This window comes from Ictidomys tridecemlineatus, chromosome 4, assembly GCF_052094955.1.
Source record: "Ictidomys tridecemlineatus isolate mIctTri1 chromosome 4, mIctTri1.hap1, whole genome shotgun sequence".
Taxonomy (NCBI): Eukaryota; Metazoa; Chordata; class Mammalia; order Rodentia; family Sciuridae; genus Ictidomys; species Ictidomys tridecemlineatus.
In genome coordinates, this window is record NC_135480.1 from 95,466,935 (window position 1) to 95,490,872 (window position 23,938).

The window sequence follows — 23,938 nt, forward strand, 5'->3', positions numbered from 1 at the left end:
TTTTTATGTGAAATAAGGGAGTTGAGCCAAAATTCAGTTACTTAATAAGTCCTTCTCCCAAAGCTTTGAGCTAATAGGTCTTACTTTGACAAAACTTAAGTTTGAAAAACAGAGATTTCTTGGCATAGATAATTGTCAGTAAGCCTCAGTGTCTTGAGTATTTTCTGTCCAAAGCATGATGGGCTCTTAACCAATCAGAATTCTCTACCTATGAAACCACCAACTAGTTGCTTTGGTTTCACATCTTTATGCATATTAATGTGTTGCATGCAATTCTGTGGAATTGGAAATTTCATACTTATCTTTATAAAGGTCTTCATTGCATTAACATAGGTATGGTATTACCCCACAAATTGGCATAATGGTGCAGGGAATTCTAGCCAGTTAAAACTCTCTAGCTGACTATAAATGGTAGCTCATGCTCAGTTTGATTTGGTATCAGCTTTTCCTAGTCTTATACAGAATTGAGTCTACATCATTTAACCTACAGCAGCTGCTCAACACCTGTGCTGGCTCTATGCTTCCTGCTTCTGTGTATTTTTCCAGAAGCATTTTTATGTTTAACAGACATTCAGACAAGATATTGCTAATCTGGCTGCTCCAGTATTTTTTTTTTTTTTTCTTAGTGACCTGAAGAGGAAGTCATTAGGTTGAATAAGACTCATTACTGAGTGTTCTTGCTAAGATACTATGAGAGTTTGAGGAGGGAATCTGGCATTCTGGAAAATCATGTGTAGAGTTTTTTTTTTTTTTCTTGGCAGTATTGGAGATTGAACTCGGGGCCTCTCACATTCTAGACAAGTACTTAACCACTAGGCTACATCCCTGGCCTTTTTTTTTTTTTCCTTTTAAAATTCTAGGACAGTGTTTCCCAGGTTGGCCTCAAACTTGTGATCCTCCTGCCTGTCCCCTCAACTCCCCATCCCACATAGCTGGGGTTACAGGCGTGTACCACCACACCCAGCTGAGTCCTAGCTTTTTGAGCTGCCAGTCACTGACCAGCTGTGTCCCAGGGCCTGGCCCTGAATTTCTCTTATTTTTTTTTAATATATATTTTTTAGCTGTATGTGGACACAATATCTTTATTTATTTTTTTAATGTGGTGCTGAGGAACGAACCCAGTGCTTCACACATGTGAGGCTGGTGCCCTACCACTGACCTACAGCCCCAGACCTCTCTTTAAGTCTTCACAAGCTGTGTAAACCTTTCCCCTCTATCTGGGATGGTAAGGTGGAATGTAAGATGGGCACTCAGTCAGCTTCCTGTTTTTCTATAAAAATAAGTTTGCACTGAACATGCAAATGACTAATGTTCTTCAAAATAAATAATCAAGGTTGTGACCTGAATAACAACCTAGAAACAGAGGGGAATAGTTTTGTTTCCCTTGTGGAAGGTGTTAGCTCTTTCAAATGCACCAGGGCATTTTTGTGATTTTTTAATTTTAATTAAAACACCTCAATAATAAGTATGGGTTTTCTTTCTTTCTTTAGGATATCTGGGTATCAAACCCAGGGGCCTTTTACCTGTGAGCTACAGTCCCAGCCCCTTTTTATTTTAAATTTTGAAACAAGTTCCTGTTAAATTGCTTAGGACCTCACTAAATTCCTGAGGTTGTCCTGGAACTTGTATCCTCCTCCCTCAGCCTCCTCGGTCTTTGGGATTACTGGAATGCGCCACTAAGCCCAGGCTGGGTTTTAAATTTTAGCAGTTTATCTTTAAAAGAAAGAAGAAACACATTTTGGTTAAGCCTTGGTCATGCTTGTTTATTGATGCTTTTGCTGTGATCCTGTGATTTGTTTAGCACTGTCCTGTTAAATATGTTACAATTAGCGTCACTACCCAAAGTTCTTTAACCCCTCTTTATTTTTTTCTTCCTCTCCTTTCTGCCTAGCCTCACTGTACTGTCACATGGAAAAAAGGTTGCTGTTTGCTCTGATTCATTCCCTTTTCCACCCACCTTGTGAACGTGGTGGGGTGCTTGCGGCCTTAAACCAGCAGTGTGTGTGTGTGTGTATACAATGCACGCTCTCGCCAGCACACCAACTGCAAGCTTGGTGTGTGCGCGTTTGTGTGATTGCAAGCATATGCGGACACTGGCACGCCCGCCTGTGTGTCGGCGGGTGTATGTGTATGTCTGAATGCACGCAAAGCGCGCGCGGATACCAGCACTCCTGTCTGCAAAACTGGTGTGTGTCGGGGTTTGCAGCGCACCCACAAACGTCCATCCCACCGCCCGGAGTGAGAGTGTGTGTGTGTGTGTGAGTGAGTGAGAGAGAGAGAGAGAGAGAGAAAGAGAGAGAAAGAGAGACGCGTGCACGCACACGTTAGCCCGCCCGCCTGCGCGCCCGCGGGCTCCCCGAACGCCGAACGCCGGGCCTGGGGCGGTCTGCCTGCAGCCCCTTCATCCAGTGCGCGCCCAGCTGTTTCTATAGGAACCACGGCGGCGCCGGCGCCCCTCTGGCAGAGGCCCCCGCGTGAGCATGCCCAGTGCAAACCTCTAGTTTGGCTCCGGGTCTAGGTTTCCAGTAAGTGGCATGCGGGACTCCAGAGAGATCCCAATGAGCTGAGCTGAGAGCCTTTGTGTGCAGAGGGAGGAGGCGGCGGCGGCGGCGGCGGCGACAGCCGCCCGGCTGGAGACCCCGCCCGGGGAGCCCCCGGCAGGAACAATGCTAGCCTGCCTGACCCGTGGGAACTTACTGGACGTCCTGCAGGAGGGCTTCAATGAGGTAACTGTCCTGCTCCTCCCACTCCCCAGCTCCCCTCCCCCCACCCCTCGCCTCCCGCCTAATCTCCAAAGGGGTACTCCTTGGTCCCCATCTTCTCAGAGACCCCCACATCAAATCGTCCACAGAACCTTAGGGGCGCAAAGGTGGTGGGTGCGGTGTGGATGGATGAACCCGTAGAAATCAAAAGGGCTGCGGTCTCCGGCTAAGCTAGGCGGTGACCTTCCCTGATCACTTACCTGAGCCCATAGGACAGGACCACAGATTCTGAAGTCATCTTCTTCCAGAAAAGGTGATCTCCACCCTCCCCCGGATTCTCCGGAGGGAAATCCTCGGATAAACCATGAATATATGGCAGAGGTGCCCATGTCTATTTCAGGAGCTAACCAGTTGAGTCAAGAGATGGGTGGGGTGGCATAGCATTGGTAGAAAGTTTGAGAGAGGGCAGGAGACTGCATATGGTTCACAGGAAGGCCTTCTCCACATTTGAATCTCTTGAATCCAGGGCAGTAGGTTTTTCCATAACTGAGGACATGGTTGAATGAGGAGCTGGGCCCAGTTCAGGGAACTGGCATTCTTCTGTGAGAGCCATTATGGGGGCCTCACTCTGTCAGGATGGGCTAGGGCTAATCAAGGGTCATTGTCCCTTCACATGTTTTATCTCACGATTCTGTTGTCTCTTCCATCCGATTCTCCTGTGACCCAGGCGATTCTGATTTGAGACCTTTATCCCTTGCCATTTTCCCTTGTTTTGGAACCCCACCTTCTTGGGTTGTTTGTTCTTAGCCCAGCATCCATGAAGACCTTAATCTGTTAATTGTGCCTTCCTTTCTCCTTCTCCTTTTCTTTCCCTTTCTCACTTTCTTCTTTTCTTTCTTAAATTCAAGTTTTTTTTTAAAATCAGTTTTCAGTCATATAACATATGAATGCATTCTCTTGGTTGGTGCTGCATATTAAACCTAAGGCCTCACACAGGCTAAGTGTGTGCTGTACCACACTGCTCTACCTGCTTATTCCTATTCTTTTCTTAAATGTGAACATTAAGGACAAGGCTAAAGTGCCTTTGGCCACCCCGCTCTCCATCCCAGCCTTTTCCCCAGAAGTAACTAGTCTCATGAATTTGTGTATAAGATTTTCTTTCTGCAGCTGCACCACAGGCTCTTTCCTTGATTCCTGTTTCTAATTAAGAAGCCCTGCAGCCTGACCTGCCTCAAAACCTTCCCCAGTCCTGGCCCCTCTGTCCCAGCCTTGTTCCTGACACAGAGGAAATGCTGTCCCAGCCTAACCAACTAAGCTGGAATTTTCCTTTGGCTGAGGTGTATTGCAGCCTTCACTAACGGGCAGAACTTGCATCTGGCCTGCACTGTAGGGCTCCTCATCCTTGCATCATTTCTGTCTGAACACATGTAAGGGGATTGTTAACAAAGAGCTACAGACTGGGAGTTTAAACACAAAAGCCAAGAAGCCTAACTCTTTGAGTGCTTCTGGTATTCCTGGTTCCTTTTTTCTCTTTTTCTGTCTTTGGGCCTCCCCTGGTCCTTAGTTGCATAGGTCTGACTCATTCACCAATCATGGCAGAAGCTCCATTGGTCCTCTCATGCCTCTCCCTGTTTCCTGTTTTTATTTTAATGCAGCTCCCAGGTATTTGGACCCACTAAGAGGAGGAACAACCCAAAGCCAGTCCTAGTCTGCTTTCTGCTCATTTTCATTTCTAAACCTTTTAGCTGAAGAACCATGTAAACCAAGAAAATTTACTATCTTTTCTTACTTTTCCTGATCTCCAATTTTTGCAAAACAAGGGAAAAGGGGAGCAGTTCTTTCTGTGGTGGTAATGGAGTCTTCATAAAACCTCCAGTTAACTTTATAATTAATTCATCTTGAGAATAATGCAATAATGTCTCTTTTCCCTCTCTGATATTTGATTTTTCTACTCATCCTGTAAACTTTTCTCCACCCCCTCTTTAGACTAATATACATCTATTCCCTTCTTTTTAAAAATATTTAGTTTTTAGTTTTAGGGGGACACAATATCTTTATTTAATTTTTATGTGGTGCTGAGCACCAGTGCCTCATGCATACTTGGTGAGCACTCTACCACTGAGCCACAACCTCAGCCCCAACATCTCTTTCCTTTCAGTTAGTAAATTTGAACTGTGAAATTGAATGCATGCTTTTAATTTCTCTGAAAAAATTGACATCATCTAAATAATAATGATTTGTTAATCTTGAATGGTGAATATTCTCTAAGAAATTCTTTCATGTATATAATAAATTTTGTTAAATGTACACGTATAGTATCACACTTAGTGCTACTGAATAATGGTGTGATTGGTAACTTAAGAGTCTGTGGGGCCCTGTTTGACCTACTCCATCCTGTAGGTTGCTAAATCCAGTAATATTCAGTCTCTTTTGTTAAGAGTCATATAAATGTTAGCATCATGTAAGGATGTAAATGGAGATTTAAAAACTAATGTCAGAATACACTTTAATTCCTTTGAGAAACTCTTTCTACTGAGGCTAAGAATACCACACATGTATCCAGCTATCTCCTGGGAATGATCCAAGTATATTTGAAGCTATTCTTCATCACCTAGATGCATTATAGATCTATGTGGTTAGGGCTCTGACCTCATTCTCTGTGGTAGAAAAAAACTGCCACAGGAAACAGAGCTATGACCCTAATTGGTAATTATAAGGAAACCCTGCAGCAGAGAGAAACCCTGCTCTCCGAATCAAAGCTTTCCTCTACCCACTGTTGATCTCTGCTCTCAAACCACATGCCATTATGTATAACTATGCATGATAGAATTTTCTTCTCTCACATTTCCTGCATAGATCCCTGGCCTCTATATGCCAGGCAACTCAGAATTGATCCATGTCATTGATGTCAGTGCAATCTCTTTTATCGACATGGTTAATTTTCACCAAATTAGTCACAAGTTTTAGGTATTTCTGCATTCTGCAAACCACCCTATCTCCTCTGTTTTGGACTTTCTACTTTTTTTGGAGAGAGTACTAGGGGTTGAACCCAGAGAAGCTTAACTGCTGAGCCACATCCCTAGCCTTTTATATTTTATATTTTAAGACAGGGTCTCACTAAGTTGCTTAGAGCTTCACTAAGTTGCTGAAACTGGCCTCAAACTTTCAATCTTTCTGCCTCAGTCTCTGGGATTACAAGTGTGCACCACTGTGCCCAGCTCCGTTTTGGAGAGCTGGGCACAGTTTTATTTTGTTTCTGTAGTTCACACTTTCCCAGTTTTGCATCTGCCTAATGTTATTTGTTTTCTATGGCACTTGATATTGGTGGTGATATATGAACATTGGTTTATATGCCAACACGAATTTATGCCCAGTGTTTTTCTAAGGACTGAACTTGTCCCCACCTTTTTTGTCTTGTTCTTTTCTTTTCCTTCCTTCCTTCCTTCCTTCATTCCTTCCTTCCTTCCTTCCTTCCTTCCTTCCTTCCTTCCTTCCTTTCCTTTCCTTTCCTTTCCTTTCCCCTCCCTCCCTCCCTCCCTCCCTCCCTTCCTTCCTTCCTTCCTTCCTTCCTCTCCTCCTCCTCTTCCTCCTTCTTCTTCTTTTGATATTAGGAATTGAAGCTTTTTATTTTTCATTTTGAGACAGGGTTTCACTAAATTGCTGAGGTTGGCCTCAAACTTGCGATACTCCTGACTCAGTCTACTGAGTAGCTAGGATTATAGTTGGTGCTTTTTCTAGATTTCCACCACACCCAATCTAAGGACTGAACTTTCTATAACAGACTTTGGTTGGATGCAATGGCACACACCTATAATCTCAGCTACTCAGGAGGCTGAGTTAGGAGGATTGCAAGTTTGAAACCAGGTTGGAAAACTTACCAGGATGCTGTCTCAAAATAAAATAAAAAAATAAAGGGGCTTGAGGTGTAGCTTAGTGGTAGAGCACTTGCCTATCATGTATGAGGCCCTGAGTTTAATCCCCAGTACTGGGAGAAAGGAAAAAAAATGAAAAAAGAAGGAAGACTGGTGCTTGTGAGAAGATTTTAATGGACCTGAGATTGTAATATGGTTTGGTCAAAAGCATTCATTGTTGTGAATCAGTTGTGCATCATTCATTCATTTAGATATTCAGTCATTTATTGATTGGGTGAGGGAATAGGCAAAATAATTGAAAATACCCAGTTCCTGCTTTCAAGGAACTAGAAAAATCATAATAGGATGCTCACTATGATAAATGTTATAAAAACTAATGTTTGTGGGAGATTGTGGAGATATCATGTAGTTAATGTAGAAAAAGCACCAAATATTTACCAACCTTCTTGCTCACTGAGCCCAGATGTTTTTCCTCCTTGTCTGGCATTTGCATGTAAGCAGTCACTCACCAGACATTTGATGAATTACTATGTTTGCCAGGCACTGTGCCAGGCTCTAGAAATAGAAGTCAAATAACAAAGTCTGTGCCCTAATGAAGCTCATAAGCCAATAAAGATAAAAAAGTAAATGTTCAAAGTATTATACTTGGGAAAATTGTGGTCATACAGATATCTTGTGAGGAAGAGTGAACCCGTACCAAACTGTGTTGTGAATGTTCTGAGAGGCTGAAATTTGTGGGAATAGTTTATGAAAAGGTTAGTTGACAGGAAATCAGTTGTCTGAGCCTTAACATTTTGAACATATGGCTTGGCAGATCTTCCCTACCAATTTTCCTCTTAGCAGAAAAGTAGAAATTGAAATCCTACATTAAGATTTATCTGCTTGGCCAGCCATGGTGATACACAACTGTGGTCCCAGCTGTTTAGGAGGCTGATGCAGGAGGATCACTTAAATCTAATTTGAGATGAGATCCTACCTCAAGAAAAAAAAAAAAAAAACTCATCAACTTGGATGTTTCTGAGAAAGACAGGAAAAGCCATTATCTGGCTTTATCCCCATAAGGGGAACATTGAGTGAGAAAAAGGATTGGCAGGTGGAGCAGCTGCCGCCAACATCCCTCCTGAGTGCCTCATGCCTTCTGTGGAGTAGCATTGCAACATTGAGCCAGCTAGAGCCTTTCAGACATTTCCACAACGAATTCCTCTGCTTTGCTGTAGAAATTAACGGCCTGTTAAGTTTTTAATGTTAATAAAGCACCACCCCTCAGCCGCCTCCTTTTTTTTAATCCTAATTTCTCCTCTCCCCTCCTTGGCTCATTGGCTTTGTTCCCAAAAGAGTCAATGCCAGTTTAACAGATGCTCCTTGGCCACAGGCTATCTGGCAGCTTTGTGTTCTTAGTGCTGAGTGATGGGCTGGCCAGGCTTGTGGAGCAGTGATAGGGCACTGTAGCTGGGTGCCATTCTCCCAGGAAGTTTAGAGGGTCTGGGGAACATGTAAAATGCTTCATCTGCTACAACAGGCCTTGTTCTCTGGGTTGTAAGGACCAAAGGTTAAACCATCACTTTCCTTAAAGCATTTCTGTGTTTTTATCCCCTAAACTAGTTCCCATTGAAGTGGTTATGGATATAACCTTCAGTGGCCAGGTGTGGTAGGGGGATAGAGGACCAATGTCAAAGCCCTAATGTTGGGCTCTATGTCCTTTTTCTAGGATAAGGAATAGCCAAGACTATAGAGATACCTCATTCCTTCCTTCCTTCATTCTCATGCATTTATTGAGCACTTTCCTTGTAACATGTACTCAGGAAGGAACAGAAAGTGTTTCGGGAACTTAAAATGATAATTTAAAAAAGTAAGGTAAGGAGATGTGTTTTAGTCAGCTTTTTTTTTTTTTTTTCTGCTGTGACTAAAAGATCTGACAAGAACAATTTTAGAGGAGGAAAAGTTTATTTGGGGGCTCACAAATTCAGAGGTCTTAGTCCATAGAAAGCCAACTCGTTCCTCAGGGCTGGAGGTAAGGTAGAAGTCATGACAGAAGAGTGTGACAGAGGGAAGCTACTCACAAGATGATCGAAAAGAAGGTGGAGGGCACTTTACTCGCCAGATATAAAATATACATCCCAAAGGTATATTCCCAATGCCCTCCTGCTCTGGCCACATCCTATCTGTCTTTAGTACCATTCAGTTAATCCCATCAAGGGATTAATTTATTGATTGTGTTAAGGATCTCAGAATCCATTCATTTCATCTCTGAATGTTTTTGCATTGTCTCATTCATGAGCTTTTGGGGGATACTTAATACCTCAACCATAATAAGATGCTATCTTTCAGAAAATCATTAGCTCTTCACTTTTGGATACATTGTGCTTTGACCTCTGGGCTTAATACTAATATGAAGAGCCCTGTTCCATATGAAAAAGCAGAAATTTAAGCTTATTTTTACTTGTGAACTTTATTTTTACCTTACTAGCCATCAAGTACAATGAACAAAGACCTTTTCCCGGTTCAATAAAAAATTTAAAAGACTTAATAGAAAAGAAACACAATATTGTGTTCTTTAAACTGGCTTAATTTAGGCCAGTCATAACTTAAGGTTTCCAAACCTGTCCTTCATTTCTCAGCAACACCCCCCCTGCCCCAATGCAATATCTGCTGCGGGAGGGTCTCAGAGTTCTAAACTAGTGTCTTGTTTCACTGTAGAACTAAATTCCTTCCTATACCCTTCATGTCTGCTCCTGAACTATCCACAGCACATCACAAAAGCATCCAGCTTTACTTGTTTGCCAGCAGGAAGCAGTAGAGCTGACTTGGATATTTCTACACTAGGAACAGGAGGTCCCTTAGACTTCTAAAGTAAAACCCACTCAGTGCATTTGCAGTTCTAACCAAACAAATCCCCTGCAGGAATTCTCTTTGACCTTGAGTCTTGGAGAAGATAGAGAACAGAGGCTAGATTTACAAAGTTGTTTGGAAGGAAGGGCAGGTCCTAAAGAAAAACAGAAAGTTTGGCAGCAAGAAAGCTTTCAAGGTCAAGATTTCCTGCTCAGTGAAGAACATGGACAGAATTGTCTATACCGAAAGAGTTTGAACTCAAATTACAGGGCTATATGCAGTGTCTTGGAGGAGGCTGATGGAGACTGGGATTGGAGAGACCTCTTCATGCTGGTCAAGCCTTATTTTACCACCAGTACTCTCAACTTTAGGGGAGTCCAGTCTCATCAGACCAAAATCCTGCCCAAATAGCTTAGAACTTTCCTGTGTCTCCTTTTCCTTTCCCTGGGGCCTATCTCAAGATGTTACCATAAAAACACTTAGTCCTTCTAGAATTCTGCCTTACACTGGCATCTTTCTAGGTTCTGCAGAACAAGTTCGAGATAAAGCTCGGGTGGGACTAAGATTAGTCTACACTGCCACTGACAGTATGTACCAACTATCTTGCCTGTTTTTTTTTAATTTGGTTGCAAATGCCAAGAACTCAATTTGAATTAGCAGAGATAGGAAATGGAATTTACTGACTCATGGAATCCTAGGAAAGTCTGAAAAACTAAACCATAGAGAGGGCAGAGTCTCAGAAACAGTAAAAAGTAGGAGCTCAAACACTGGCATGATGGCTCCCCCCCTGCTTATTGCCTGTTTCCACTTGCCATGGTGGCTTTATTCCTTCTACTATGGATAGCTTTTCACTCTTGAGTGGGCAGCCTGGCATATGCACCAACTAAGTTTTATGACCAATCAACTATGGCTAGTGGAGGGAGTAATGTATTAATTACCATCCTGGTCATGGGGCTCACCACTGTGTACACAGAGGACTATCATCCCATAGAAGAGGAAGTAAGTGTGAGCCAGGCAGCTACCTCAAGGGCTGTTAGCTATATCTCTGCCACAGGCCTGGCTGGAATCTGTCATGGTCCTACTATGCCTCTCCAGCTGTCGTTGGAAACAGACCAAGAATCAGGGGCATGATCAGATAATCTTAATATTTTAGATATTTTTATTATGTGAACCTGTTGCATCTCGTCTTCACTGAATAATAGACTTATAAAATGACAGTGCTGGAAGGAAAGAAAATGCAGTGGTTTTTTTTTTTTTTTTTTTTTTTTGTGTGTGTGTGTGTTTGTTTCAAGAAGCCCTTAAGAAGTTGCTTTAGATGCCAGGGTACAGGTGGAATGGGGAGGAGGTTGGTGGGTTGGGGGATTTGGAGGATGGCTTGGAGGAAGAAAAAGAGGGTGAATAAGCTGCTCTCTGAGTCCCCACCCTTCCCTTAGCCAGAGAAGATCTGCTTTCCCCTATTTAAAATATCTGGCTTTTGCATAAGTTATTATTTTAAAAAAAATATTGAGCCAGGGATGTAGCTCAGAGGTGGAGCATTTGCCTAGCATTTGCAAGGCCTTGGGTTCAATCCCTAATATTGTGCAAAGAAAAGAAAAAGAAAGAAAAAGTATATTTGAAAATACAAACAACTAGTTCAACTCTTGGAGAATAATAGCCTTTTGCAAAAAAGCTGCATTTCATCTGCTGTGGAAGGAGAATCCTTGATCTATTGTTAAAACAATAGCACCAAGCAGTAGAGCACTTGCCCTGGGCTTGCATCACAGGCTGCTTCTAAGATAACATGTTTGTGGGAGAAGTGGGTGGTGTGGCTGATCCTCACAAGTGTCAACTTTGTCCTTCAAGTCAGTTTTTTCAGAGACAGCATCAGGCATTGTATTGAGAAAAGGGTCTCATCAACCCCTTGGTTGAGAAGTGCAACCATGGGAAGACAGACAAGTTTGGTTCCCCAGAGTAGACTTTAAAGGAGAGGTAGACACCTAGACAATCCCAGTGTAATCCTTCACCTGTGGGTAAAAATTGCACCACACAATTTTTTATTTCTGATTGTTCTGTTAGATGTTACCATGAGATATAATGGTGATATGTCAAAAACCTTTCTTCAATTAAGGGTCTTTTTTAAAAAAATCAATGGTCTAATTGACAATTTGCTCATCAGTGTTTCAAGTTACATGAATCTGAGCAGAATACTAAGTATCCTCAGCACCTTAAAGTTTGCCACTCTCCCTGGAAGATGTCAGGATCCAGGATGGTGATGGGCTAGCCTCCCAGTACCTGGACTGTCCTGCTGCAGTGACTGTCCCTCTCTATGCCACTTCAACAAAACCACATACCCAGGCCACACCTGTAATTTACTTCACAGTATGGCTCCATCCTTGAAATCTTAAACTTCTTCAGTGCTCAAAACCCCAATTTTCACACTCCTACATTTCCATTAAACTTTTTTTTCCCCTTTCTACCAGGTTGTCCTCTCTTTACTGTTCTCTGTCTTTTCAGCTTATCTGATCTCTTTTAATTTCTTCTCCCTGGCTCAGACTTCACAGTCAGTCACTTTAATTACACTTTCACCATCACCTTCACTCCTTTTCCCTTGGTGATCAGGCCTCTGGCCATTTCCAGCCCTAGATGGACCCCTTCTTAGACCAAGCCTGCTGAGCACTGCTAGAGCAAATCACGTAATACTGCTAGTTGACTGACTCACAGCTTCATGGTTTCCAGCCTTAGCTGAGTTCTTGGTGCTGCTAGGATGTCTTTAGTGATCACTTTTCTTTCCAGCCTTCCACTGGGTCTGCTCCAACCTTTCCTGAAGCCTCCTTCATTCTCACTCTCCCTTTCTTTCTCAGCAGATCAGCTGGCCCACCTCATGAATGAACAGCTAGAGGGATTGAACTCCTTCAGCTCTGCTCTCCACACCTCAGCATTCTACCACCTAGGTCCCTACTTCTCTTCTGAAACCTCACTGCACCATTTAACCCTTTCTTGATCTCTGTTTCTCCCTCACTGACTCCTTCACTCATCTCCCAAAACCCTCACTCCCTATCCCACCTTCCCTTCTAGCTAATACTCTTTCTCATCAATTGGTTGTTTTTATTTTCCTGCTTCCTGGGGTCTTCTCAGTTCACTGCCATCTGACTTTAGTCACCACTAGTGGTGAGTGGTTCTCAAATAGGTTACTAAATCAAATTGTCTTTCTCGTCCTCAGCCTGACTTTTCTATAGCACTGACTTTATCAACTGCCTTTCTTCCCCGGATTCCCACATAACCCATATCATCTCACTTCACTTGTCTTTCTTTCTTTTAGTGCTATGTTGAACCTAGGGCCTTATACACACTAGAGAGGTGTTCTACCACCAAGTTACATCTCCAGCCCTCTTTTATTTTTAATTTTGAGACAGGGTGTCTCTAAGTTGTTCAGACTGGACTCAGACTTGCAGTTATCCTGCCACAGCCTCCCAAGTTGCTGTGATTACAGGCATGCATCACTACCATTCTGGCAAGAATAATATAATCTTGGGGAAAGATGGAATGGGTTCGAATCCCAGGTAGACCACTATCATCAGCACTATCATCTTGAGCAAATTTTTTATATGAAAAATGGGTTAATAATATTGACTTTAATAGTTGTGTGTGAAAATTAAAGATAATACATAAAACTGCCTCCTTCACTGGTTGACAGGAGGTGACATTCAGTGCACTGAGTTCTTTTATTTCCTGTCAGTGCCCTCCTTTCCTACTCCTTTTCCTGCCAAGTAGCTTTGTTTCAGTCACCCTACTTTTTGAAATACTGTAGAGCCCAGGATTTGGAGGGAATGAAGACTGAGTTCAAATCCTTGCTCTGCCATTTCCTGGCCCTATGACTTGGAGCATGTTTTTGCTGGCAACCTTGGTTTCCACATCTGTAAAGTTGATCCCATGAGGAATATATGTAAGAAAATTGGTCTCATGAGAAACTATAAATGGGAAAAGATGTGATTACATGCTTAGCATAATACTGGGCATGCAGTAAGTGCTTAGTTGATGATAGTTATTTCATTTTTTGTAGGTATTATCTCTTGATACTTTCAAATGTGAATCCTGTGCCCAACTCCTACCTCTTGTGCCAACCTGCTGTGGAATATCTCTACCCCAGTGTTCTACTCTTGCTCAAAACTGAGCTATTTGGTTCCCCCCCAGTACTTGTTCTTCATGTATTCTTTTTTTTTTTTTAAGAGAGAGTGAGAGAGGAGAGAGAGAGAGATAGAGAGAATTTTTAATATTTATTTTTTAGTTCTCGGCGGACACAACATCTTTGTTGGTATGTGGTGCTGAGGATTGAACCCGGGCCGCACGCATGCCATGCGAGCGCGCTACCGCTTGAGCCACATCCCCAGCCCATGTATTCTCAATCTCACATAAAGCATCACCAGTTAGCCAGTCATTCAGGCATGTCATTTTGGACTGCCTGCATCCTTTCATACCTTTGATTTGCTTCTGGAATTTGTCCTTTTTAAACTGCCACCACTTCAATTTAGGCTTTTATCTTCCCTCAGTTGAATTGTTACCTTATCTCCTCATTGATTTCTCCAATCTTCGGGAACCCAGGACACCTAACCACTAAGCCACATCCTCAGCCACTCCTTTAAAAAATATTTTATTTAGAAACAGGGTCTTATTGAGTTGCTTAGGGCCTTTCTAAGTTGCTGAGACTGGCTTTGAACTTGGCATTCTCTTGCCTCAGTCTCCCAATCCTGAGCCATGGCGCCTGGGTGCTTGTCCCTCTTTTATCTCACATTCTATTTTGTATCCAGAGAGATCACTAAGCCGCAGACCTAACAGTTAGTTAACTAACACCACACAAAAATAAATAAATAAAATAAAAGTATTATATCCAACTACAACTAAAAAAAATAAATAAATATTAAAAAAAAAAAAACAGGGCTGGGTATTAGCTCAGTGGTCGAGTGCCTCTGAGTTCAATCCCCAGAACCTCCCATCCCACCAAAAAAACCCACAAATATACAAAACAAGTGACAATGGAAAAGAAACTGGAAAAAAAATTACTAGAGACTTATTAAGCCTCTATGCAAATACATTTAAAAACTTTGATGGAATAGATAATTTCCTAGGGAACTACTGATTACCATAATTGGTAGAAATATAAAATTTAAACAGACCAATTTCTGAAGAAGAAATAGAGAACCTTAAGGGAAGTATTTCTCAAGAAAAGTAGCAGTCCCAGATGATTTCATAGGACAATTCTTTTATACTTTCAACTACTGTAATATTCTATAAATTATAGAGCACTGAAAATGAAGGGAGTGGGGCTGGGATGTGGCTCAAGCAGTAACGCGCTTGCCTGGCATGTGCGGGGCGCTGGGTTCGATCCTCAGCACCACATAAGATGTTGTGTCCACTAAAAACTGAAAAATAAATATTAAAAAAAATTCTCTCTCTTCTCTGTCTCTTGAAAAAAAAAATGAAGGGAGTGTTCCCAACTGCTTTTGTGAAGCTAGCATAATATCAATATCTAAATATTATAAAGACTGTAAAAAAAACTATATAATATTATTTATGAATATCCATAGAAAAGTCCAAAATATATAGTATTAATATAGCACTAATAAATATTTTATTATTGAAAAGAATCCAACACTACATTAAAAGTACAATTCACTATGTGTGTGAGACTAATTTCGAGAATGCAAAGTAGGTTCATTATAAGGAAATCCATTAATATCATGTACTGCATCAATAGGTCTCAAGAAAAATAATCCCAAAATTATTTTCATAAATTCTGGAAAATCTTGCCAAAATCAACATCCATTCTTTATTGAAAACACTTGAGAAAATAGGACTCTATATTTTTTTTAAAAAATATTTATTTATTTATTTATTTTTATGTGGTGCTGAGGCTCAAACTCAGTGCCTTACACATGCTAGGCAAGGGCTCTACTGCTGAGCTATAACCCCAGCACCCCCACCATAGATACTTTCTTAACATGATGAAAAATTATATATAACTTGTAGTACCAAAACCAGTAACTTACTAAATTGGGCAATATTGCAAGTGTTTTCTCAAGTCTAGAAACAAGGGAAAGATGCCCAATATTTCCACTATTATTCAACATGTACCAATTATATAAACCAATACTATAGACCAACAAAAGCAATTAGTGTACATGGCTGAGTAAAAAGAAAACTTTATCTTTTGTAAATGATATAATAATAATCTTGGAAACCATAGAGAATCAGTAATAAAACTCAAACAATAAAAGGTAATGTAATAGGATGTAGAATCAATGTATGCATAGGCTTCATGTATATTATATTAGATAATGTAATGGTAGGGAGAACCTCATTTGCAATTGCAACTAAGAAGATTTAAATACTTGAGAATGAACTTAACAAGAAGTGTACGAAATTTGCAGGAGGAAAATTTAAAACATTTCTGAAAAACACACTTTAACAAATGGAAAGATATCCCCCGTTTTTGAATAGGAATACTCTATATCATGTCAGTTCTCCCTAAGTTAATTTATAAATTTAATAAAATCCCAATAAATATTTCAGCAATTGGGGCTGGGGATGTGGCTCAAGCGGTAGCGCGCTCGCCTGGCATGCGTGCGGCCCGGGTTCGATCCTCAGCACCACGTACAAACAAAGATGTTGTATCCGCCGAAAACTTAAAAATAAATAAATAAATATTAAAAAAAATATTACAGGAATTGTTTTTAGGAAATTAGAGAAAATGATTCTGAAGTTTATATGGAGAAATAAACAAGAATATAAGAAAAGAAAATTTTCAGGAGAGAGAGAAATGTAGCCCTACCAAATGTTAAAATATGCTTCCTGTAATCCCAGTGGCTCAGGAAGTTGAGACAGGAGGATCACAAGTTCAAAGCCAGCCTCAGCAATTTAGCAAGGTGCTAAGGAACTTAGAAAGACCCTGTCTCTAATAAAAATACAAAATAGGGCTAGGGATGTGGCTCAGTTGGTCCTTGCCCCTGAGTTAATCCCCAGAACTCCCCCCACCCGGCCCACTCCAAATGCTGTAGGCTGTCTGACACATTATGATACTGGTGCATGAATAGACATAAACAAGTGATAACAGAATAGAAAGCCCATAAGAAGGCCCAAGAGCTTAAGGGAATTTAGTATATGATAAAGATGGCATCTCAAATCATGAAGATAATGAAGTACTTTTTAAAAATGGTGTTGAAACATCTGGTTAGCCATTTGGAAAAAACGTGTATTCTTATATCATATACAAGAATAAACTCCAAATGGATCAAAGATCAAAAATCTAAAAATGAAATCATAAGAACTGCAAAAGATGGATAAAATTTTCTTTCATTTCTGTGTAGGGAAAGATTTTTTGACAAAGGCTCAAAATTCAGAGAAATAAAATATCAGTAAGTGTGGTCTTAATAAAAACAAAAACAAAACAAAACAAAAAAACCCTTGCGCTGGGGTTATAGCTTAGTGGCAGAGTGCTTTCCTAGCACATGTGAGGCACTGGGTTCGATCCTCAGCACCACATAAAAATAAATCAGTAAAAAAAGGTATTGTGTTTATCTACAACTAAAAAACATTAACAACAACAACAACACCTTTTTATTACCCAACCCTATCCCTTGAAAAAACAAACAGCAAACAAAACACCATAAACAAAGTGACAAAGCAGCTCACAAACTGGGAAATTTCTGCAGCATATATTGAAAGCAAAGGGCTAATGTTCTTAGTACATAAAGAAATCTTAAAAATGAGGGGCAGAGAACCAGAAACTTCAGTAGAAAAGTGGGGAAAAGGGATAATTCATAGAGATATAAGAAAAATAAAAGCTGAAGATGTAAACAGATTTCAAAACCTGTGAAAAGAGGTTCAAACTTATTATAATTAAAAAATAAAAATATAAACAAAGAAATATGGGAAATAAGGAAATGTGTATCTAATTTCTCCACAGATAAACTAGAAACAGATGAGATTGGTTTACCTACAAGGAAGTGGATGGGAATGGGGCAAAGAATGGAGAAAATGGGTGGGCTAGGAAGAAAGTGACATTAATGTAAAAAATTATTATTATTATTTGGCAGTACATATGGGATTAAATCCAGGGGTGCTCTACCACTGCGCTACATCGCTAGCCCTTTTTATTTTTTATTTTGAGACAAGGTCTTACCTAGTTTCCAGAGACTGCCCTTGAACTTGTGATCCTTTTGCCTTAGTCTCCCGAGTAGCTGGATTACAGGCCTACATCTCCACACCCAGAATGACTTTTTTTTTTATTTAATAGTTTTGAATTTTAGAGCCATGTTTTACCTACCAAATATAAATAACTAAAATATAGCCAAATGTGAGGAGAACCCAAAATAGACTATTAACTGTAAAAATTGAGCCTAACTGTACTACAATTAAATAACAATCACACTGAAAGGGATGGAAAGGAAAAGAACTAAACTATGTAACGTTGAAATCAGTATTTTGACTATATGCTGCAAGGCTAAAGACAAAATACTATATAAATTCTGCTTTCTGATTAGTACATTTATTTTTCACAAAGGAATAGGTAAAACTATTGTGTCTATTCTAGAATTGAGCAAATAAGTAAAAATGGGTAGTGAGAATCAGGTTTCTGACTGTTGGAGAAAGAAGTTAAAAATAAAATAAAAGATGAACCGTGTGGTGCTAAGCTAGAAGAGGTATTGGTATAATTTATGGTATAAATTATATGAACATACATATAAACATGTACACACCATATACACACATACATATACCTATCTATCAAGATAGGTAGATATAGTATGTGTATATATATATTTTTCTAATTCCATCTGCTGAGAGGACCTAAATTGCTATCCCAGTAACAGTTGAGCATATGTTATATCCAAATCTTGGTTTCTAAAAACTATTCTCCAATAAAAGAAACCAGAGTTCTTTTGAGAAATAGCTAATTCTAGAACTGGGACAGAAAAAGTAAAAGATGAGGAGTCAGGAATATCTTATGATGCAAGAAAGTAAGGAAATGTTCAAAAATGATCCAGAAACCTCACTGGGTGTAATTTCCAAAAGAATTGAAATCAGGATCTTGAAGAGATATTTGCACACACACTGCCCATAGCTGCATTACTCCTAGTAACCAAGAGGTGGAAGCAACCCAGTTGTTCATCAATGAATGAATGGTAAACAAACTAAATAGTGTATGATCCAGGGGAATACTGCAGCCTTAAAAAGAAAGGAAACTCCTCATATGCTTCAACATGGATGAACCTTAAAGGCATTATATTAGGTGGAATATGCTAGTCACAAAAAGACAAATAGTATATGATTCCTTTTATGCAAAGTACCTAAAGTAGTCAGATTTGTATAGACGGGTAGAAGATGGTTGCCAGGGACTGGGGGAGGGGAAAATGTGGAGTTGTTCTAAAGGTATACAGTTTTAGCATTACAAAATGAAAAAGGCCTATAGGTTTATTGCAGGACAATCTGAATATACTTAAACTACTGAACTGTATACTTAAAAATGGTTACGATGATAAATTCTATTTTTTTTTTTTTAAATCACAAAAAGAAATGATCTGGACGTGTGGTAAGGATACAGGAATAAACAGGAGGGTGTTTCAGTGGCCAAATCTGAAATAATTTGGGCAGCAACATAAAGAGTTATAGTAATGGATTAATATAATTTTTGAATAAATTTTTAAAATTATCCATGAGCTCATATTAATATAAATGAGGGAAAAGAGAGTTCATCCTCATGGGAAGAATTCCCAGTAATAGAGAATGAATGATAGAATTAGAAAAATCATCATTTGGGAAACACTATAGTAATAATTGCTGCAGGAAATAAAAATCAATGGATCTTAAATTTAAAATGAATGGGGAAAAGTAATGATGAGAAAAAGTATATTTGCATAATCTACAACATCTTCCCACAAGATGTTAATTACAAAAGGAAAGATAGCAGCTTTACAATAAGCTACTAGGCACTACTTTAACCAAGCCATCAAAGCTAACCTCATCAATAATGTGATGTATTGGCATCATGTGGCTTATGAGATGCTGCCCTCAGAAGGGCACAGTATTCTTACCAAAAATCTATAACATGAATTTAATCATGAGGAAACTGCAGAGAAATCCATACTGAGGGACACTAAAAAATAACTAGGCAATACTCTTCAAAAAATTGCGCATATTATGAAAGAAAAAGACTGAGAAACTCTTCCAGATTGGAGGGAAAAAAGGAGACATGACAGCTAGATGCAGTGTGAGATTTTTGGATTGGATCCTGGACCCCAAAAAAGACATCAGTGGGACAGTTGGTGAAATTTGAATAAACCATGAAGAAATGATAAATGTTTGAAGAGATAAATATATTTAAGCCTGACTTAAACATTATGTAATGTATATATGTATCAAACATTACATGATACCTCATTACCGTGTATAATTTGTTTTATGTATTAAAAATAAAATGTAAAAAGAAATTTGTATAAGTTCTCTAGTTAAAGGTATTTTGTTGGTGTTAGTTTCCTGTTTTGGTCATTGAACGTGGTTCTGTTAAGATCTAGACAATTTGGTTAGTTAGATAATGAGTATAGGGAACTCTTTATACTGTTTGTTCTTTGCAAGCCTGAAGTTATTTCACAATGAAAAGTTAATGAATTAAAAAATAATACTTGAGGGCTGGGGTTATGTGGCTCAAGGGCAGAGCACTTGCCTCGCACAATGAGGTACAAAGGAAACTTCTCAGACCTTTGATCCTCAGCACCACATAAAAGTAAACAAATAATAAAGGCATTGTGTCCATCTACAACTAAAAAATAAACTTAAAAAAAAATAATTCTTGAGGGTTTCAAATGACCCCTCAAAGTGTGAAATCAACAGTGTAATCTGGTAGACAAAGATAAAGGAAGAAAAGAAAAGGAGGAAGAAGGAAAGAAAGAGAAATGCCTTGAATGAAACACTTCATATATATTTTTTACATCCATAATATTATTTTAGGTTCTAAGTTTATGGTTTCAGAGAGATTAAGAACAGAAGAGCAGGGGCTGGGGATGTGGCTCAAGTGGTAGCATGCTTGCCTGGCATGCGTGCAGCCAGGGTTCGATCCTCAGCACCACATACAAAGATGCTGTGTCTACTGAAAACTAAAAAATAAAGATTAAAATTCTCTCCCTCTCTCTCTCTCTCAAAAAAAAAAAAAGCCTAAGGCTTGAGACTTTAAAAAAAAAAAAAAAGAAGAGCAATAATTCTTTTTTTTTTTAAAGAGAGAGAGAGAAAGAGAGAATTTTTTTTTAATATTTATTTTTTAGTTTTCAGCGGACACAACATCTTTGTTTGTATGTGGTGCTGAGGATCGAACCTGGGCCACACATATGCCAGGCCAGCGCTCTACCGCTTGAGCCACATCCCCAGCCCCAGAAGAGCAATAATTCTTTACTTTTTTTTTTTTCTATACTGTAAGGAATTGTCGCTAGGAGTGCTATAACCTCACTGGATGTAAGTTTATATTTTATTTTGAGATAGGGCCACACTAAGTTGCCCAGGGTGGTCTGGAACTTGAGATCCTCCTGTCTCAGCCTTCCACATCACTGGAATTACAAGAATGTGCCAGTGTGCCCAGCAATTATAATCTTTTAAGTCAGGAATGGTTCCCCTTGGTTCATATCTCTGCATGTACCTAGGAACACTCTATGTTTGGAAGTATTCCAGCTTTAGAGTATTCTGGAGAGCAGCAGCCGCACACAAGCATGAAGCGTGTAACACTGAAGCAGCACAGGCCAGGTCAAAGAATATTGATGCAGGGGCTAAGGTTGTAACTCAGCGGTAGACCATTCGGCTACCATGTCAAGGTCCTGGGTTCAATCCTCAGCACCACATTGAAAAAACAATAGATAAAGTAAATGTATTGTATTCAACTACAACTAACTAAATAAATAAATATTTTAAAAAGAATATTGATACACCTGTGCCTCACCTTCTGAAATTCTGACTATATAATTCCCACTATAGAGTGGGGCCAAGGTGCTATTATTTTTAAAAGCATCGCTGATGATTCTGATGAGTAACCAGGGATATGAATTCTTTGGTTAAGGGAACTGGAATATTTAACTAGAAAAAGATTCAGGTCAGCTCCAGAAGAATCATATTGGAGAGATTAGGCAAATAAAGCTGAGTTTTATCCCTGGAGATGATTTGGTATATTTGGAGTGTATTAGTTTTTTGTTGCTGTGACCAGAATACCTGACAAGAACAACTTTGAGGAAGAAAGATTTATTTTGGCTTATGGTTTCAGAAGTTTCAATACATGGTCTGTTGACTTCATTGCTTTGGGTCTGAGATGAAGCAGAACATCAGGGCAGTTGGTGGAAGGACATGGCAGAGGAAAGTTGATCAGCTCTTGGCAGCCAGGAAAGGTGAGGGAAGGTCTACTTTCTTCAGCCATGCCCCACTTAACTTATAGTTTCCACTACCTCTAGTAGTCCTTTCAGCTATCAATGGATTAATCCATTAATGAGGTCAGAAATCTGTCAATCTAATCACTTCCCCAAAGTCCCACCTCTGGACATTGCTGGGCATTAAGCCTTCAACATATGAGACTTTGGGGATACTCCAGATCCAAATCATAACATGGGGTAAGGTCTGTTTTGAAAAGCTTCCTTTGTTCCCTTGATATTCAACCAGGTATGGGAACAGTGGGCTGGTCACACTTAACTCTGCATGTGAGTTATTAGGTGTTCATGTTAAAATAGAAGTTCTGATTTGGTAGGTTAGACTGGGGAGGGGCCTGGGAGTCTGCATTTCCAACAGATCCCTGAGTGGTGCCAATGCTGCTGATCTGGTAACCACCTTTTGATTAGGAGACAGCCAGTTAGTGTAGATTATTACACTATATACTAAAGCCCAGGATGTGGTAAGAGGGTGGTTTAGATTAAGGCACAAACTGAAAGTTTTAGTGAAGTCATTTAAACCTCAGAGATAAAATGTGTTTAGTTGTGGAAAGAACATTGGTTTGGGAGTTAGATCAGAATCCAATGGTTCACTGTCTGGATGACCTTAAAAATAATTTGTTTCACCTTATTTAACATTTCCTGGCAGATTAGAATGAGAAAAAATATATTTAAAGCAATAAAGTAGAATAGGCATTCAGAAAAGTGGTAACTTTTATCATGTATGCTAGGGAATCCTCTTTTATTGGAAGACCAAAACTGTGATTAATGTGCATGAAAGTTATGGCTAGGAGCCTCTAATCAGTTTTGCATCAGAAACAACTTCTATTCTACAGAGAAGGGAAGGCTATGGTTTTAAGTAGAAATTATTTTGGTCTAAAGGAAAATACTTGTTTTTGTTTATCCCTCATAATGAACTTTTTTTTTTCTTGTGGCCTTGGGGATTGAACCCAGGGTGTTCTATCAATGAGCTACATCCCCAGCCTTTTTTGGTTTTTATTCTGAGACAGGGTCTCACTATATTGTTGGGTGACCTTGAAGTTGTAATTTTCTTGCCTCAGCCTCTTGAGTTGCTGAGTTTACTGGTATGCACTACAATACTCCACATGTATATTAACTTTTGCAGTCATCTGAGGTCTTGGCCTAAAGAAAAGTGACAAATGGTTTACTGGCTCAAAACAAATATTTGTTGAGCACCCGCTACTCTTTTTAATTTTTTTTTAGTTGAAGATGAATACAATATCGTTATTTATTTATTTTTATGTGGTGCTGAGGATGGAACCCAGTGCCTCATATGTGCAAGGCAGGCACTCTACCACTGAGCCCCAGCCCCAAGGATCTGCTACTCTTAAGAGTCAAATAATTTTTAACTGTTATTGACACTCTGCATAGAACATATTTCAGATCTTAGCTCTTCTGAGTGCTTTCTTTCTTTCCTCCTTCAGGAAACCCTCCTGAAGCTTGTCTTAATATTGGGCTAATGTTTACTTAGCTCCCGGTGCACCCTGTCATAGCACTTGCCTCAACCAATCCGCAAGCTTCTCTTCTTCCTTTCTTTCCTGAAAGCTTCTTGAAGGCAAGGGGCTCTTTGTAGCCCCGATCCTTAGTATAGTGCCTGCATTCAAATTGTTATTGATCTGATTGTGTAACACATGATGCTCTCAAAATGTCTAAAATATGTAAGAGTCAGGGAAGGCTTTCTGGAAAAGGTAATATTTCAGTTGAGACTTAGAAAAAGATAGCAGGTAGGTGCAGGTAGAGCAGCAGGAAAGCATGCCAGGAACCACACATAGTTTGGATGAGCTGAAATGTGGGAGATGCAGAGGGTTAGTGGGTGAAGCTAGAGTACAGGCAAGGGCTAGCTGCATATGACTGTCTTAAATGGCAGCTAAGAAGATTGGATTTTATCTCGAAGATAATGGGAGTCTTTATGCAGGAATGTTTTGAGGGTGATATTATATACAGCTATTAGAGAGAAATTGGTTAGGAGTTTTATATATAAGCCAATTAATCAGACCCTAGTAGTTACTCTTAATGCCTTTTATGGTCTTACCCCCTTTTTCTTAGACAAGAATGGTTCACTCCAGAGGTACCTTTGCCTTGTGTG

At 39.8% G+C, this 23,938-nt stretch overlaps 2 protein-coding genes across 9 annotated transcripts in view; one reads left to right on the plus strand and one right to left on the minus strand.

Moving 5' to 3' along the window:
• Positions 1-23,938, minus strand: part of LOC144377184 (uncharacterized) — a 57,422-nt gene that overhangs the window by 21,407 nt on the left and 12,077 nt on the right. The gene's annotated exons all lie outside the window — the stretch shown is intronic.
• The window catches only part of Dixdc1 (DIX domain containing 1), a 78,666-nt gene that overhangs the window by 6,965 nt on the left and 47,763 nt on the right, over positions 1-23,938 (plus strand). For 2 of the 8 annotated variants that reach the window (XM_040285198.2, XM_078046978.1), the window contains exon 1: positions 2,332-2,726. The exons of 2 other annotated variants lie outside the window; for them this stretch is intronic. In XM_040285198.2, the coding sequence (XP_040141132.2) occupies positions 2,667-2,726 (60 nt within the window). In that variant the 5' untranslated portion in view covers positions 2,332-2,666. Of the gene's footprint in view, positions 1-2,327; positions 2,727-23,938 lie in introns of those variants that run through there. 4 more of the 8 variants (XM_078046981.1, XM_078046977.1, XM_005334229.5 and 1 more) reach the window with 4 other exon arrangements.